The sequence below is a fragment of the Merops nubicus genome, unplaced genomic scaffold (genome assembly GCF_000691845.1).
Source record: "Merops nubicus isolate BGI_N331 unplaced genomic scaffold, ASM69184v1 scaffold45534, whole genome shotgun sequence".
Lineage (NCBI taxonomy): Eukaryota > Metazoa > Chordata > Aves > Coraciiformes > Meropidae > Merops > Merops nubicus.
The window spans coordinates 6,239-24,523 of NW_008604422.1; the positions used below are offsets into that span (position 1 = coordinate 6,239).

At 40.8% G+C, this 18,285-nt stretch overlaps 1 protein-coding gene across 1 annotated transcript; it reads left to right on the forward strand.

The window, feature by feature from the left end:
* Positions 1-354: 354 nt before the first annotated feature.
* On the forward strand, positions 355-4,715 carry LOC103771683 (potassium channel subfamily K member 17-like; the record flags this gene model as incomplete). The annotated part of the gene is made up of 3 exons (XM_008938985.1): positions 355-521; positions 1,083-1,251; positions 4,420-4,715. Coding segments are annotated over 3 exons (632 nt in total), but the record flags the coding sequence as incomplete, so codon positions are not given.
* Positions 4,716-18,285: the final 13,570 nt, after the last annotated feature.

An 18,285-nucleotide genomic window follows, 5' to 3' on the forward strand; every position in this document is an offset into this window, starting at 1 on the left:
TACAGGATCATTTACCAGTAAACTTCATGCCAACAGTGCTTACAAAAACTGAGCTCAACGGAAGTTTTGCATTTACGTCAGATCCCATCCAGGACAGTGGGTAGGGGAGAGGAAATTCACTGGTAAATGGGAAAGGAACAAAACAAAATTGGCAGGGAAAGAAATGTTATTTTCCAGCCTATAATAGGATATGACAAACAATGGATGTAGCTTATAGTTATTTATAAAAAAAGGTCCTTTTGGAGCAGTGACCTTCTTGTCTAACTTTTGTAGAAGATGGAGTTTCACCCCTGCGGGGGAGGAGGGTAAGCAGAGAGTGTTTTAGATTTAACACATCATTCCTCCCCTGTCTAGGCTATGGGAACCTGAGCCCCAGCACTGCAGCTGGTCGAATCTTCTGCATTTTGTTTGCACTGTTTGGGATCCCCTTGAACCTTGTACTCCTGAATGAAATTGGGCAACTGATGTTGTTGGGGGTTCAGCGTTGTGCCCGTTGCCTAGAGGAAGTGTTTCACTGGCAGGTAAGCAACGTGGACAGGTATGCCTCACCATCAGTTTCAGGAAAGAAAAGACAGAAAGGGCATTGTCTGGTATTTGGGCTCATTTGTCTAATGGCCTGCCTACTTACTTGGGCAGAATGACAATAATACTCAGGAATAACTGGAAGCAAATAAATTTAGTTTATGACAGCCCTATGAGGTGTCAGATAAGGTTGTTTATTAATTGAGGAAACTTCTGTGATGAATGGCTTCCCCTACAACAACAGAAGTGCTAGAGTCTTAGAGCCATTCGTGGTCCTAGGATATCTGGTCAGTTTATCATCTGTCATAGTTAGAATTGCACATGTAAGTTACATGTGAACATTTTTTGAATAGACTTTAAACTGGCATGAATTCAGAACTCCTGAAGGTGATGCCCATTTTGTGTTGACTGGGAGAGCTGCACCATTTATCCTGTGGAACGTCATGAATGTTTCTGTGTTTTTATGGAGTCCAGCATCATCTTCAAACAGAAATTGAGCTAGACTTTCCCTGCCACCCTTCTTGTGACAGTCTTGTCTTTTTTTTTCTCTATTTTGCTAGAAGAATGCTTCCTTTGTGATTAAGACCTGTGCATTGGTAACTGGCTTGCTGTTATTCCTCCTGCTACCTCCATTGTTGTTCTTTGACAAGGAAGGCTGGTCTTATGAAGAAGGCTTCTACTATTCCTTCATTACCCTCAGCACTATCGGGTTTGGAGATTATGTGATTGGTGAGTAGCTAACGTTTCATTTCACCTTTTTCATCAAAGCCAAACGTGTGGCATAGGAAACTCATAACTTGGTAGCTTTATACCACTAGAAACCTACAGACCTGATGATAAATGTATTGTGGCAGACATTTGGTAGATTGGAGAAGACATGATTTCTGCAGTGCCACCTGTGGAAGAGTAAAGAAATAGTTTGCCAGTCAATGAATAATCTTCCATCATTAGGGTGATCGGTCTCTTGAGTAACTACCCCACCAGACTGGAGTGCTGTGGTTGCTGATGGTTCACTCAGTGCATTGGCAGCAATTAGTTTTAAGCAGTTGCTGTTCTGCACCTCCATTGACAGATAGTAACCATTTCTTCTGTCAAAACTCCAGAAAACTGCTTTCTAAAATGCAGCTTAACTCATTTAGGTATAGACTGGCAGGCACCAGGCACAGCCTAGTTTTAGTTGCCAAAACCCTTTGCCAGAGGAAATGGGTTTGGACCCATGCCCAATGTATTTGCTGAAACTCAGGACACACCTTTTTGATAAGAATTTGTCATTCAAACTAAATTGGTTATAGAAATACATGCACCCTTGATTCCCTGGGAGGCAGACTAAAACATCTTATGGTTTCTTTACATTCTATTCTTCATAATGCTTGCTTGATGCTTAGGTAACTTATTGGTGGTTACCTTGACTTGTCTGTAATGTACTGAAATTATGACTAGAGCTTGTGCACACCTAAATGAGCTGGAATCAAGTTAGCTTCAGTGGGGGTAACCAGATGGGGATTAACAAGAGCTAGCCAGTTCAACATTTTCCTACAGGTTTTATAGATGTTTTTACAGATATACTCCGTGCTGCAGCAGCTTTCATTTTCTCAGTTCATATTCTCTCAATAACTAGTTTTGAAGCTTTTCACCAGCATACATCACACTTCCAGGCATACCTTCACCTGGGTGGTACCTTTGTAACTGCCACAGATATGATAGGTTCAGTATGGGAATAACCAAATATGTCAGTGACCTGTGGCGTATGTAGAGGCCAAAACCTTTTGGCCTTTATATCACAACTTAAAAATCAGCAGGGCCAGAGCCATGGGCTAAAGTGACTTTCTCTATTTTTTGACTGCCATGCTATTTCCCCCCTAGTGTGAACTCTGGCATGGTTCTGGACTAGGTAAATTCCAGGGAATATCACATGCTGGGAGTGATACCTGATGTTCGCTTTGGACACAGTTGCTATGTTTTAGGGGAAGTAGAAGCCAGGCTATGGCACCTGAATTTGAAGTCACAGATTGGTCCCTAACCTGTTTTATTTATTAATATTGATATGTCTTTTCTTACTGGCCCTGGAATTGTTGATTTACACACTCAGTAAGCGTTGCTATTGGACATGGGGTGCCATGTAGGTCCTAAACTGCTTCTTATCTCAATAGGACAAAAGGAAATAGCCTCAGGTTGTGCCAGGGGAGGTTCAGGTTGGATATTAGAAAAAAAAATTCTTCACTGAAAGGGTTGTAAAGCCCTGGAACAGGCTGGCCAGGGAGGGGTGGAATTTCCATCCTTGCAGGTATTTAAAAGACATGTAGATGAGATGCTTAGGGATATGGTTTAGTGGTGACTGTCAGTGTGGGTTAACAGTTGGACTTGATCTTAAAGTTCTCTTCCAACCAAAATGATTCTATGATTGCACCTATCAGGTGATAAAGCATTCTTATTGGAGGCCTAAAAGAGCCCTTTCCACTTGTTTTCATTTATTATTTAAAAGCAAACAATTTTTAAATCTTTGAATTTCACATTGGTGAATCGTGCCAGTTTGAAGGATGAATATACTACTCTTCCTGGTTAAAATTTACCTTGGTGTAGAAAGCCAGCTGAAAGAGTAGTTACTGCAGAAGTGGCTGGTACCTCCCAAATGTTTCCTAGTGGCTTAGTAACAATCTCAAAATGTTTTGTTGTCCCATTATATTGAAAATATGTACAATGTGTATTACACAATAGATAATAATACCAAGTAAATGAATGTAAAGAGTTGGCTGTTTAATATGGCTCCACTGACTCTTTACTACTTATCACAATATTGCAGACAGTAACAGTTCATGGACCACAATTTGGGAACTGCTAATCTGTGCAGGAAATGACATGGTAGTATTCATAGGTAGGAGTCATAGATGATAAATACCTAAACACCTGCCCTAGGGATGTCCCACTTCAAAGCAGCCCTGTGTGTACTTTTTATTGGAACGTGGTATGGAGAGTGGCCACCAGGTTCATGAAGGTACCACCTCACGTGTTAACTCCTTACACTCTGTACCAGAAGTATCAGGCGTTCTGTAGTATCTGATGCACTGTAAGAATTCAGTTAGAAAGTGACAAACTTCCCTGAGGTAAGGAAAGTAAATATCAAGAGCTCAGAAGCAGTAGAGAAAAAGCCCATGTGAAGACTTTGCTGCTACTGATTTGTATCCTGTACCTTACCTGTTAATTTGCTTTACAGAAACAGCCCAGTCCTCTCATTCCTTTGCTTTGCCTCTATTATTAATTAACATTATTACTGACACTGACTTAGCATGTAAAAGCCTCTTTTCATTAAACAATATGGAAACACAACTGAAAATATTGCTTTCCTCCAAAGGGATCACAAAGTACCGAGCTGAGCAAACAGAGGTAGAATAATTTCAAGTTGTCTTCCAAGGCTTGGTTGTTAGAGGATTTAGGACTGCTCAGGCTTCTTACCTCCCACCCTTAGAGGCTTGCTCACTTGTACCTGGCTTAGCAAGATATATACTCCATTACGTAAAACCTGCTTAGATCTCTGCCTGCAGGGAACCCCTGTTACATACTAATACAATATTGTGGAGCTGAGTGATAAGTAGAGAAATGGAACTGTGCTTAAATGTGAGAAATTTCACTTTGACACAGATGTAATTTGTCATTTTCTTTTTTTTTCTTTTTTTATGGATCATCTTTCCAATTCCTAGGAAGTTCTAGGCTGTTGCTGGTATGTTACAAGCCAAGCTTGCTTACATCATCAGTTCATATGCTAACTATATGGTATACTTATGTTTTACACAGAAATTGCTAATAGTAGGTCATATTTCCACTGTCTTTGCTTTCCATGTAATGTCTCCTTTGAGGCACTCTTGATCCAATCAAGAAATTTTTTGGGTGACTCTCTTGTAGGGATGAACCCTGACCGCACCTACCCAAGCTGGTACAAGAACGTAATCTCTCTGTGGATCCTCTTTGGGATGGCCTGGCTAGCACTGGTTATCAAATTCTGCATCAACTTTCTAGAGAGCTCCACTGACTTCTGTCAGTGCAACAAGAAGAGCACAGAGATGGCAGAAGACTTAATGGATGGCAACAAAAATAGTGTGACGGGACTTCATGATGTGGAGATCTGCAATGACAAAGACAGGAAAACAAAAGGACCAGATGAATCTCACACCTACAAAGCTCCTACAGAAGCACTCTAGAGAAGAAATATATCTTTACTGTCTCTTAGGGTTTAGTGCACTGGAGATCCACCACTTAGAAATGCAGGAGTAGAGCTGCTCTGACATTCACATGGGGTGAAAGCTTACTTATTGAGCTTGAAGTGCTTCTATTCTGAATTGAGCAATGACAACAAAATGTTTCATTTGCATACCACTGAGAATTACCAATGGGACTCTTAGCCAAAAGTAGTTTTACAGAGTTATTATCTACCCTCCCATCTCAATATATTAGGTAAACTTTGACATCTGTACACAACACTGTTGTCCTTTGCTTGCAAAGTTCTTATAGCCACTGATTGTGGTACTTGAAAAATTCCATACATACAACTAGGAAAGCAAGTTCCATTTAACGCAGGGAACAAGCTGCATGTTGCTAAAAGCCTTAATGAACTGTACTATTTAAAGCCACCTGACAGGCACTGTAAATGTGCTCCATCACCTATGTGCTTGTGCTTGCCAAAGGTGGTAACATGCTTTTACTCTCTGATCATTATTACAAGGATTGCAATGAGATAGAGCTTGTAGAGGTGCCTAATAGAAATAGATCATTCAATTTTTTTAAAATAGATTTCTACATCAGAGGTCCACTAATTGAAAGAAGAGACTAGGTAGTTAGGCTATTCCTTACTCCAGAACACATCCAGGCTCATCCTTTGTAAAGTATTATGTAGACCACACATCATCAGCTAAATGTGACAGTTCATTTAGATTTTTATTTTGCTAAATCTTGAAGCTAGAAAAATACAGGTAGAGGCAGTTTTAAGTGCCACTAAATCCAAAATTATCCTGTGGCAAATGTTAACAAGAGCTACTTGAATCTGGAAACAGACTGAAGTATCTTCAACTATGATCAAGAGATGCTATTCTGATTAACTTCTCATGTGCTATAAGCACAACTATCTTTTGGCCTGTGGAATGTCAGACCTGCTTATTTGGCCTTTGTGTCAGTCATGAAACAGAACTGTTATGGGTGTGTTTTAAAAATTCTTTTAACTTTTCAGAGATATTCTGATAAATTGTGCCATTTGTAAAGGCTCAGCAGCCTAACTTCTGCTGCCATTTATATACTCATATCTAATCTTCTCATTTTCTTATGCCTGATTTGCTACTTACACCCTAGAGCATTAACTTGGAAAACTTGACCATAGCAGTAAAACAGAACAAAGGATTTGGGTGAGCCTTTAGTTTCTGCATTGGCCCGAGATTCCACATGGATAGTGGAGAAAAGACTGTGCAAGTACAATCTGTTGGAGTAGGGGACTCAGGAATTAGAGATATCCATAACTGGATTCACAGAAATGCAGTGAGCAAAAGGTTTACAGTCTTCAGGATCACAAGTTATGGAACATGTATTGGGAAAAAGTATTTCCAGAATAAGCCAGTTTGATTGTTGGTATGCAGTGGCAGTAGTTACAGAATAAAATGCAGGAAAGGAATCTGCTGGATGAAATTTAGTCTGTCAACCTTTTGTCAGGTTTTTTGTCACCAGCCTTTTACCAACTCTCTAGTAATAAATGTTCTCTCAAATACTGCTTCAATGGGCAACAGAGATGGGAAAGAGAGGTAGTGGAAATCTCAAGTCATATCTGAGAAACTGATGAAAAAAAAATACATTTCAATTTTTTGAATATTGGGTAATTTCTTTAACAGCCTTTAGCATAAATTTTTCTGTTTCATCTCTGTTCTGTCCTGTTTATTTTCACTGATGAATACACAGGGTAGGTTTTGCTAATGTTCACAATGGGCTGGCCTACAATAAGACCAAAATGTGTTTCTTTAAATCTAAGTGAATCCATTCTACAGCCTAAAATGTGATACCCTTTTACGCATATCTTTTGCACCTTCTTTCAAGTGCAAATTTTACTGTTGTAAAATTTGGACGACTGGAGGCTAGTAGGCTAGAGTCACAGGCTATGTGGATTTCTACCAGCTTTGCTCTTGCATGAGAAGGCTTAGGTTCAGAAGAATTCTTTTCAATTTAAACATCTATTGTGTTAATCGCATCTAATTTGTGTTCCCACATGTTTGTAGTTTGTGGAGGATGTTTTTGAAAGTGCCATAGAGGTTTGGACATCCTGGTCCCACTGAAGTGCAAATGCAGTTGCATGCCTTAGGACAGCTAATATACACTCCTGAGCTAAAAGGAAGAGAACTCCAGGAGTAATCCTGAAAAAAGGAAAAACCAGTAATTCCTCATAGATCTCAGTGCTTCCACTGTATGTTAGGGTTCAACCACAAACTTAAGCATGTAGCTAGGTCTCAAGGTGACTCAATATCTGCCCCAGCAATCCTGGCTGATTCACTTTCTTCCACAGCCATGCTGTTGTGTTACCCAGCAGCTCACCACCAGGATAGTCCTGCCATCAACTGTCTGACACAGCATCCATCACAGGAGGCACATCTGCACTTCTTGCAAGCCACATGTAACTCCAAAGCTGCAAGGTGTCTGCTTGTGTCCTGGATCACCTAAAAAAATATTTAATAATTGACTTAACTACCATTTCTGACTGGTTCTCTGATGCCAAATTACTCTGTTGTCACTTGTGAATATCCTTTTATTGGCAGTTCTTCAGCTAGCTTTTGGTAAGGACAAAAGATATTATTGCATCTGAGTCTCCACAAACTGCTCTGTCTCTGGTCTTTCTGTTCTTTACAAAGCTTTGTTGCAGCTAAGTGACACGGATGAACTTGTTCCCAGGAGAATGAGAAGAAAGCGGAGTTTTGCAACATCACAAAAACATCATCACTGATGTGTCTACTCTACCAAAATATGAAAGGTTATCTGCTCAAGGGTAAAATAAAGAAAACAAAAGCGTGGTGCTGTTATCATTCTTGTCATAGCTGACTTGCAGTTCTCTGTAATCTGCATCGGAAAATTACAGATGCTCCTTGATATTTTTTTTTAAATGTCTCTTCCCCTTCAGTTTCCATTAGTGATTTTGGATTAGACTTTCACTGCTATTATTCACAAGTCAATTCTTCTCTTATTATCCAGTTTTTTTCCTTAGGAGGAGCAGAGACTGGAAGCAGGTTTGATTAGTAGTGGTAGTTGTAAATATTTATGTAACATCCGTGCCCAGAGGCTTTTTCACAGTCACATAGAGTATAATGTGCTTCTGACCTTTATACAGTTTCCCAGGAAATCAATCCCTTAAAGCAAGAAAGCAAGCCTCTCTCTAGCTCCCCTACTCCAAGGACAAGTCCTAGCTTCAGCCTCAGTGTTTCTTATACTGGGTTTTCCAGCTAATCCAAAAGAGATGTTTACCCCTTGGGGAGAGATATGCCCAGAACTATGTAATAAGATGTTACAACAACATAGTACAGTCTGCTCAGAACTGCAGAGTTTGTAATAGTCTAGTTGACTACATTTTTTTTTTAAACTCCCTAGACTAGAACAAAAAAGCCCTTTTTCCATATTGGTCTCAGAGTCAAAAAAATCCAGGATGTTATTTTTCTCATGCTCGTTGGCTCATGAGATCTTATCTTACAACTGATGTCTTCCTGTAAAACTGGTATCTCAGTTCAGTTTAGAGCTTGGACTGTTTAGCCAAGAGAAGGCTCAGGAGTATCTCATCAATGTATATAAATACCTGCAGAGAAGGTGTGAAGAGAATGGAATCAGGCTCTTCCCAGTGGTGCCCTGTAACCACTGGTCTGGTACACCTGATTTTTCCCAGGTCAAAAATGGATCTTTCCACTCTGAGTAAGCTCAATGGGGTGGTTTATTTATGTATGTTTTTCATTAAAACTTACAGAATTTATCTGTGCAGGAGGCACATCTGAACTTAACCAAGGTTTAGGTTCCATTGCACTGGGCAATTCATAGATGCCAATTATTTTAATCTCACATTTAGAGAGCAGCTTTATATGAAGAGTGGTACAGAGCAGATCTGGTTAGTTGGTGGGATAGAGGGGATTAGAGACAACTGTACCATTCAAAAAATGAGCAATAATGTTCAGCTTTTCAGCTTGGTGTAGCCTCACATCGTTGTTATACATCTGTCTACAAGTTGCAGCAAAAGGATTCAACACTTCAGGTCTCTGACACACTTCAGGTAAGACAAACCGCACTTTGGTTTCCTATTTCAAAATTAGAAGCTTACAGTAATACAGGTGGATACTTACCAAATGAATCAGAGCAAAATTTTAATGTAATTAAGTCTTATAACATGAACCTTCCATCTCTGTAAAGAAATATTCTGTCTGGTGGAAGAGGGGAATGCAATAAAAAAATGGGTCTTTTTCAGTACTATTACACTATGACTTAGGAAAATGTGCGCTTGATAGTGTCTTCCATTACAATAGTCCTGGATATGTGTGAGGTAGTATCAGGACACATGATTTTTGTGATTGCTATTGAGCACCTTTTTGGGTTTAGAGGGTTGGGTTAGTTTTGGTTTGGTTTTTTTTTACTTTTGTTTTAATATCTGAAATGCTGGGGTTTGAACCCCGTGCCCCCGAATTAAGGTTGCCATATGGGTGATTCCCACAGCCCTTCATACAGAGGGGGTGAGTTTGCCTTAGAGCTTCCCCCCAGGGTGCGGCCGGCCCTGCAGGGAGAGCCAGAAGGGAAATGAGCCCCAGGGGTCCCGCAGTGAGTTGACAAAGGTCAGGTGTGTGCTTGGGGATAAAAGCTGTGACCACTGGCAGGGAGTCAGGAGTGTCTGTCTGTGGAGTGCACTCCCCAGAGCTTCCTGGTTCAGGGCAGACCTCCTGACTCTCCTGGAGCTGGGCCCTGGTCTGTTTAGGCCTTTGTGAACGCGGGTCAATCAGGTGAGAGTTGCCATGTGGGCACCTTTTTCTCATGTGTTTAACTGGCTGGTCTGGCTGTTTTCCCTGCCCACTGTGGGCAACCTCGGGTCTCTGTTTGTACCACCTGTTGTGGGCCGGGTCATGTTGTTTGTGGCATCATTGGGGGTAATGTTGATCATGTCTGAGCTTGTTGACCTGTTTGTACCCTCGGCGGTCGTTCCTATAGTAACATTTCTGTCTACAATACAGTCTGTGTATTGGTTCATCTCCCTGCTGGTGTTATCATTTTTGTTGGGCCTGGTCACTGGCAAAACAATATCTCATAAAAGTATGTGGAAGCTTACCATTGAAAAAGAGTTGAGTCTGAATGTCTAGGCAGCTATCTGTCATGTGGTGCAGTTTTGGGCAAAGATTCAAAGGTTTCTCAGAAACACAAGTGATTACAATGGAACAATATCTATGCCCTTAAAAATTCTCTGACTACTGAGTCAAACAGCTGGTTTGGTTGTTTGTTTTTTTTCAGAGGTAAACTGATATGTGTGTTTTAAGCTAGCACTAAGCACGTAGAGTGTGTGTCTGGTACTTCCGAGGTCACTGCATGATGCAGCAAAAGCCACTGAAAAGCTGTCGCAGGTCTTTGAGGAGACAACAATGTAGCATTCAGGAAACCATGCATACTGGAATAGGACAAAATGAACTTTAAGAAAACATGTGAAAGCTGTTTTAATATCTTCTACACTGGACAAAGTTTCAAAGGATTATTGTATTCTAAAGCTGTTGATGTTAACGTACGTGCAGGTATGGTGTCCAATCCTTTTTATTCCTTTTCAAATTTTGACCTAAGGTGCCTTTGTTTTTAAAGGAAGTTGGACTTCCATTCCCAGTAACAAATTAATCCAGCACCCGTATTCAAGCATTATAGATGTAACTACCACTTGGGGCAGAAGCAATGCAGTGTAAATTAGAGAGGCTTTAGATATGTCTTAGTTTCTATGGTAATATGTAACCTGTTTTTTCCCTGCTACTGACTTAAACTCTCTGGAACATAAGACACGGTTCTCGAGGAACACAAGTTTCCAAAATCTCTAAATTGAAACAAAAGCATGATTACCAAAGCAAGATGTAACAGATGAAAATAGAAAGGGAGAGAAAATAATTGGAAAGAAAACATGGAGAAGGCCTGTGGAAATTGTTACTCATTCCTAAGGAACCTGCTTATCAAACTGAATTAAGCGCATAAATTTCTTTTTGATAATGCCTTTAAAAAATATCTCTTAAATAAATGAGTCAATCTGCAGTTAGTGATTATAGAAAGTCCTTAGACAGCCACATATCTGGGTGAATAGAAAGGCCCAATGCATAAAGTCAGGGTTGTACAAATCTGCCACCAGAGGCAAAACTGAACAGATGTGGAAACTGAACAAGGAGGCACACAGATAGGGTCAAAAAGAAAGGGTGACTTGAGGGAAGCAGAATTCTAATGAGGCAGCATTTGCCCAGCTGGCTGTGGTAAATGAAGAATGGGTAATTGAGGGAACTTTCAATATAATTAAGAAATAGGATTAATCTGATTTGGGTAACTACTGATCAAAAAGTCATGATTGTACCATAATTACTATTACTCTCTATGTAATTCTATTACAAGTTGGAATTGCAAGGCAGTATTTTTAAAGCATTTGTGTTTTCCTCCAGATTAATGCTGCTGTTAACCCCTTTTCCCAGTACTCTTCTAGATTCACCCAGTTAGAACATTATCCTGGCATTAAAGATCCTCTGCATCTCAAATAGACAAATGGGGTGCCTTCCAAATACAACTTTAAATCAATAAGCTTTGGGTTGGCATGTAAAAATGCTAATTTCATGAGGTATAACACAGAAAAATATGATCCTAGAAGACAAATGGGGTGGATGACTTTTTGATGTACTGGAACTATCATAGATAGTGCCTGGCAGCTTGGTTTTACATGTGTTTGCTGTCAACAAACACTGTGAAAAGTTCAGTTATGGGCTTCAAAATAAGGGAGGATTGCTCCTTGATAAGCAATGGATGCAAGTTAAGACTTTAATGGAATATAGCCAGTTTGGGTGCACCCAAAATAATGCTCCACCTCAGATCTTAATGAGAAGATTCAACCTTTGTCATCTTTTGGATGAGAGGACTTTCTAAGTCTTAACAATGTTTTCAAGCCCAGAGATTCAAAAATGCTAAGATACTTTTCATGCCCTGTGAATTTTTAACTTATTGCAGTACACAGCATTGTGTCTCTGTGTTTGTGTGAAGGAGAAAGAAATAGTGCTGCCAGTGTTCCCAAGTATATTAACGTCAAATTAATTCCTACAGTACATTCCCCACATGGCTCCCACCCCTTTTCCAGCAGATAAAACAATCTTTCATGGTTTCTTCTGCATAAAGCATTTACTTCTCATTCTTTCTTCTGGTCTTGCTTCTGTCTGATCAGTCTTACTCCCACATGAGTTCCTTTACCAGTCCTGGGTGAAAATCAGCTCTGTCCCTTTTGCATTTTCTGTGTGCTCAAACCCTTCTCCTGTGCCAGGATGAAGCATGAACAGCAGAGCCCTCCTCTGCTCTGGGGGTGCCAGCATTGTGTAAAAAGTGAAGGGAAGCAGGAGGAGCAGAGGCTACTTTTCCTGTTGCAAATATCTTCTCTTAATGATGTTAGCTTTAGGATCGCAGCTCTGGAGATGGCTGAGATGTCCCTGAAATTTGCATCAGTTCTGAGCTGCTGGTCTTCTCCATGAGGGGAGCAAGGGGGTCCAGGCAGTCTCAGATGGCTTGCTTTCAGGTTTATCGTAATTTACTGGAAAGCTGAAGCTTTTTGCAGCCATGCTCCAAACTCCTTTGGTTTGTGGAGAATTTGAATGATTTGGCAACACTTAAGGACATGAGAAAAAGTCTGAAGGAAGCTGGTGATGGCTTCACACAAGTTTGTCTTCCTTTTGAGACAACGTAAACTGCAGTAATCTAGGAAGTACTGTGCATCAGTGAGTGACCCAGGGAACTGAGCTGTCTTCCCGGGGGATCTATGTTGAGATCCAGCAACACTGTATGTTATTGCTGTTTGTTCCATGGTACTGTATGTCACCTTCTGAGCTCAGAACAGAATGTTTCAGCTCATAGATCAGCCAAAGGCGTAAGAGTTCAATATAAGAGTATCTTTTGATGTGACATAAAATATGATAATGATAGCTAGTAGCCACAGAAGAGTCTACTGTATAGTGTTCTTGTTATGAACTGGACTAAAATTTTGGAAAGTTTAGGACATGTCACAGAATTTCTGTCTGATTTCCTAAATAACGGTATTTACCACTCTATCTGCGTCACCCCTATGGAACCTCTAATTCTCAGGGTTAACAGTACAATATTGCTTGCTGTGTGTGGAGTAGCTAACAGTGGGATTCACTGAATCCAGAAAATAATGAAAGGAGCTAACCAAGCCAGTTAAAAAAAAAAATAATAAAAAAAAGCCAAACAGGTGGACAGGACCTCATTCTTACTCAAGTGTAGTGAAGTGCCTTTGTCTGGATTATGTCTGGATGTTAGATGTAAAGCCAGTGTGTTGTCTTGAAAAAATGAAACATAGTGCTTGGGGCTCGTATCCAGGAAGGAGGGACCAATTTTCAAGTCTCCATTCTGACTTGGGGCAGCACTGCAGCATGACATAAACATCATCTACCTAAGGTTCACTGGCAGGCCATCTCAGCCACTCTTGAAACTGTTTCACTGCTCATAAATTATTAACTTGGCCATGCGGTAGGGAACTATTACCTACCCTCTCTCTTGCTTAATGAATCACTACATGTGTAAATCTTTATGTGGATTTAGCCCTTAGGGAATGACTACAGTGGGAAGAGAAAGTCCAGTGCTTGGATAGCAATTCTTCACACCACTGGCTACTGCTATCACAGATGTCATCGAGTTAGCTCTCATGAGTCTAGATGTTTGTTGGTTCTTCAGGCACTATAACATGTTGGTATTAGATGGACTTGTTCTTTAGTAAGGAATTGTTCATGTGAGCTTGCAAAAAGAAACAGAAATGAAAAGACCAAAAGATAGATAAGGAAATGTCTCACTGACTCAGACAGGCATCTGTTTCCACACACAACTCAGCCAAGATTCCTTCAACAGACAACTACGTATGACTTTCCTGTTTGTGGAAACCCAACAGAGACACCTCAAAACAGTCAGCAACCAAATGGTTAGGGAAGTCATTTAAAGTGACATGGGTTCATATTTCCATGTGATTAAAATCAAGGGATTTAAGTCTGTATCACAGCAAAGGCCCCAGGCTAAACAGAAGTTAGTCTAAGCCTCCTGAGCTAAATATTTGTTGCAGGATTAGAAAGGAGAGAGAAAATAGACTCTGCAACTCACTTGTGAAGGTATGTGAAAATGTGATGTTTAGGATCTATTCACATAAAAGTTTAATAGTTACACTAGGTGGGACAGATGTACCTGCAGAGATTGAAAAAGACTCAAAGCAAGACGCCTGGCAGCTCCTGTTGAGAAAGGGCAGAGGCTTCAAATCCTGACCCCTGATCCCAAGTGAGCAACTGCTGAGTAGCTAGTAGCAATTTTGGGAAGGTCACTAGCCCCTGCATAGTGGGGGCTGAGGCACCTACAAAGCAAGAGCCACTGGAAAGCCTGAAGGATGCCAGATATGGTGCAGAACTGCAGAGCATGGTTAAGATCTGCCGAGTTCAGTCACATCAGACCTGAGTGATCTGTTTTAGAGGATGTAGCTGTACATACAGCTGGAACAACTGTGCAAATGCCATTACACAAATAAATGACGTGCAGAAAGCAAGCCAAACTGTGGGTGGGTGAGCAAGTTTCTCACCTATAATCTTCCACACCATTTGCTTTGCAATAAAAGGGAGCTGCCAGAGACTGCCAATAGGAGCTGAGTCTCCCAGCCTTGCCCTCTCTTATCATTTTTGTGAGCAAAGCCAGCTGATTAAGCAGGATCTGGTGTGACTGACCTTATATTTGGTTTGAGACCTGCAGAGCAATGTATTGATTCACTCTAACAGACACAGGCACTAACTTTAAAGTTTGCAGCCCTAGATGTGTTCATTCGGGCAGGTATGGGAGGGTTACTTTAGGTCTAGGTTAAGGTGTCTGTAAGCTTACTGTTCAGCAAGTTGCTGTGGGTCAGGGAACTACTAACCTGGGAGGGATGCTGAAACTCTTTGTGCACACACACAGCAGTACACAATACAGTAGGAACAAGATTTTGAATGCGATAGATTATGTACATGAGAAATTGTGAAGTAGAAGAGAAGCACAGGATCATGTTGTGGGAGCATGTGTTTCTGGACTAATTCAAACCTTATCTGAACAAGGAAGCATTCACCAGTTAACTTCAATTGGTATTGCTATACCAGGAAACCCTCCTAAGTAGTATAAAGTTCATATTGCTTTACCCGAGGAAATAAAGGCTTATCTTGTTGGAATAGCTGTTGTATTCTGGACCAACACAGGCTGTCAAATCTTGCAAGGAGGAGTAAGTCCTCTCTTTGGACCTTAATTTCTCTGTAATTCAACTTTTTCAGTCATAAAATGGAATTAACGTTCCCTACTCTGTAGCTCAGAAATCCTGACAGAAGTCACTATTTAACAATTTGTAAAATACTTTCAGAAATGAGGTCACTAATGCGATAGAGTACTGTTAGCATGCTGTGAGCACTCACACAATCCCTTAGACTAGCTGTTGTCTCTAGCTGGTGACAACTTCCACAGAGCTGTTGAGGACAATGAGATGTGGTCTGCATGGCTGCCAGTTTCTCAGAGGTAATGTGGTTCCCATGTATTGCATGAAAAAAAGGTGTGAGTGCACCTAAAGCTTCTTCACCAGGCACATCATGCTAAGCTCTAGCTAGTGTGTGTGTGGCTGTGGGAAGTGGTCCTGAGTGACAAGTGAAAGGAATTTTTTGGTGTACAAGAAACCTGGAGAATCACTGTCACTGCACAGATGCCACAGGGTACTTCCAACCTTCCATTATCTTGTCATCTTTATGATGTTCTTGTTTCTGTTTCTACTGTTCTTTAAAATGCTTAGTTTGACTGGAAAGGGCACAGTAAAGTTGCAGATTGATTTGTTAAAGATTAGGCAAAGAATTAATCTTGCCCAATATTAGGCAATTATATCTAAATGAATCAAAGGATTTCAAGGGAGTGATTTGTCTGATGCACTTTTAGAGTCAGATGAATTTCACCTGAACACTGTGTATGTCTTTCAGTTGCCAGGAGGCCTTGGTATTGTGCACATTAAGGTGTCAGATGAATCACATCCTAAAGGTCTTTACTCGCCCTGTGTCTAGGCCTCTGGTTAGTTTTCTGTGTTGATGGAACTAAAGCAATCACTTTTGCTTTTATTTTAGGTCAGTTTCACGTTTTGGTCTTCAGGCGTTTGGCAGCTGTGCAATGTTTGGTTTGCAAACACTCCCAGGGAAGGGCTCAATCCAAGCCAATTATTTTCTTTACAAAGAGATAAAAACCCAAGCAGTTTTCTTTACTCCTGCATTTTGTAAAACATTTTTCTTTGTTTCTACTCCAGAATGTATGCTCCAGGCTCAAACTACTTATTCCTATACATACATTTAAAGGTCTCCTCCTTCCAGACTTCACCCAGGATTTTTCTGTGGTTCTGTGCTTGGTTTTGATGAAAGCTTTTTAAAACTCTTCTGTAACAGCCCAATCATTTTGGGAGCTGGAAAAGGCATGGACATATCTGCCCTGTTCAACACAGGCACATGGGCTAACACTGACCTCTTCCTGCCTAAGCTTGTACATCTGAATGATGCACAGCAGCTGTCTTTGGAGAAACCAGCTTTGGTTTAAAAGCAGCAGGCTTCTTTGGAAGGAGCCTCCCTCCCAGGTGCTGTGCTGCACTGTGGCCCTTATGCTTGTGCTGCCAGCTGCAGTGCTGTGGATTAGGTGTCTGTGTGCCCAGGCTTTGGGGTGTGATATAGGCATGCCAGGAGACATCATTTGACACTGCTGTCACCCCAGCTCCATGGCCATGCACTGGAGACTGCTGTTCTTAGGAGTCTTCATATGTTCTTAGGAGCCTCCAAAGAGGAATCATAGGGTGTGTTTAAAGCCAGCACTATCTGTAAATTATTTATAAAAGGCAAGTCTCACTTCAGACATATTCCCACTGAGAACTTCACAGTTAAACTGCAGATGCAATCTGCATGCTTCCTCCCCTTCATGAAAGTCTAGATATCAAGATAACAGAAGAACACTAAATATATGCCAGATACTTGGTGCAATGAGTATATTGTGATTCAAGGCAGTGGATTATATCTTCAGCCGAGGTATATAGGGGTGCTTGTAGGCAGCCCAAGAGGCACTTCCAATTAATCAAGAGTCCAATCTGTAACCTGAACAGTTTCTCTTTTTTTAAGCAAATTGGTTTAGATTATGTATTTATCTGATGATATAAGTCAGTACCCACCTGTTAAGAAGCTGGACAAACCTGTCTTTTAATGTTAGTTTCTCCAGTCTCTCTGAAGCAGAGAAGACAAGTTATAGGACTATATTCTGATTCTGCCTTAGTTGTCTGTGTTCCATATAGAGGTTGTTGAAAAGTTTTACTGCACAGTATCTTTTGAGTATGGACTTATCCTACATAAGATAATAAAGACTGGGGAGAATAAGGCCTGCTGCATGTCTCCCTATGGATAAGAAAGACATAGCAATTCTAGCACCACCAGAGATGAAGCAAGCATGTGAGAGAAAACTGGCTCAAAGGTAACGCCATCAGACACCAAAAGCAAATAATGTCATTTGCAGGGACTCTTTTTTTTTTTTAATAGATGCATTAAATGGTTTAGCCTCTTCTATTTTTTCAGCTAAAATATTTTCAGACTTTTTCTTTAAAGATTATTTTCTTCACAGTGTTGGAGGATGCAGAAATCAACATATTTGGCTTGTTTGCTGCCACACAAAACAGTGGACCTCTGGCATTGATGGAAAGTGCCAATTTAATTGTAAAGATCTAATTTTCCAACTCCTGGATATGTGAAATGTGACTTTCAATATAAATGAGAGTCATGCCCAAGGGGATGATCCAGAATGATTCATTTAAATTAACATCAGTGTCTGAGTGGATGCTCCTGTTACAATTTCTTAAGTGATTTTTAAGGTGGATAGATTGGAAAGCAAACAGATACATTAACAAGCAGGTTAGCAGGTGAGACATGAGCATACCATAGAAGTCACAGTTACCTGAACCAAAGAGAACACTTCCTGCTGGAAGCAGGGATGCCAATTAAAGCACAATGGGTAGTGGTGTTTTAGTTCCATTCCTTGTCTCTTGATCTGCCTGCCAAAAGGTAGGAGATGTCCCAGGGACCTTAGATAGATCCATGTCCCTCTTCTGAGATTTCAGCTGTGGAAAGTGCTGAGAGCTCCTTCAACATGTTTTGCTTTGTGGGCTTCCTGGGGCAGCCCAAGCATTGCAGTCATACAGCAGCTGATGTCCTGAAGGTCCTGTGAAGGATGCTCTGTGTAATGGGAGTCTGGCAATGGCAGAGCAGCTAGTCAGAGGTGAGGCAGAGTAACACAGAGTAATGCAGTGGCAAAGTGCATTGAAGTTGATGAGGCAGTGATCATGTCCAAGTCACCCTGTCTTCTTGCAGAGTTTACAAGCATTTTGATGTGAGGATGTGCAGCAGCATTGTCCAGCTTTAAATGATGTAGGTTATTGAGGCTGAAAAATGCTTCATTTTCCTTTGAATGGTTTCCATATGACAGCCACAAACCTGCCTC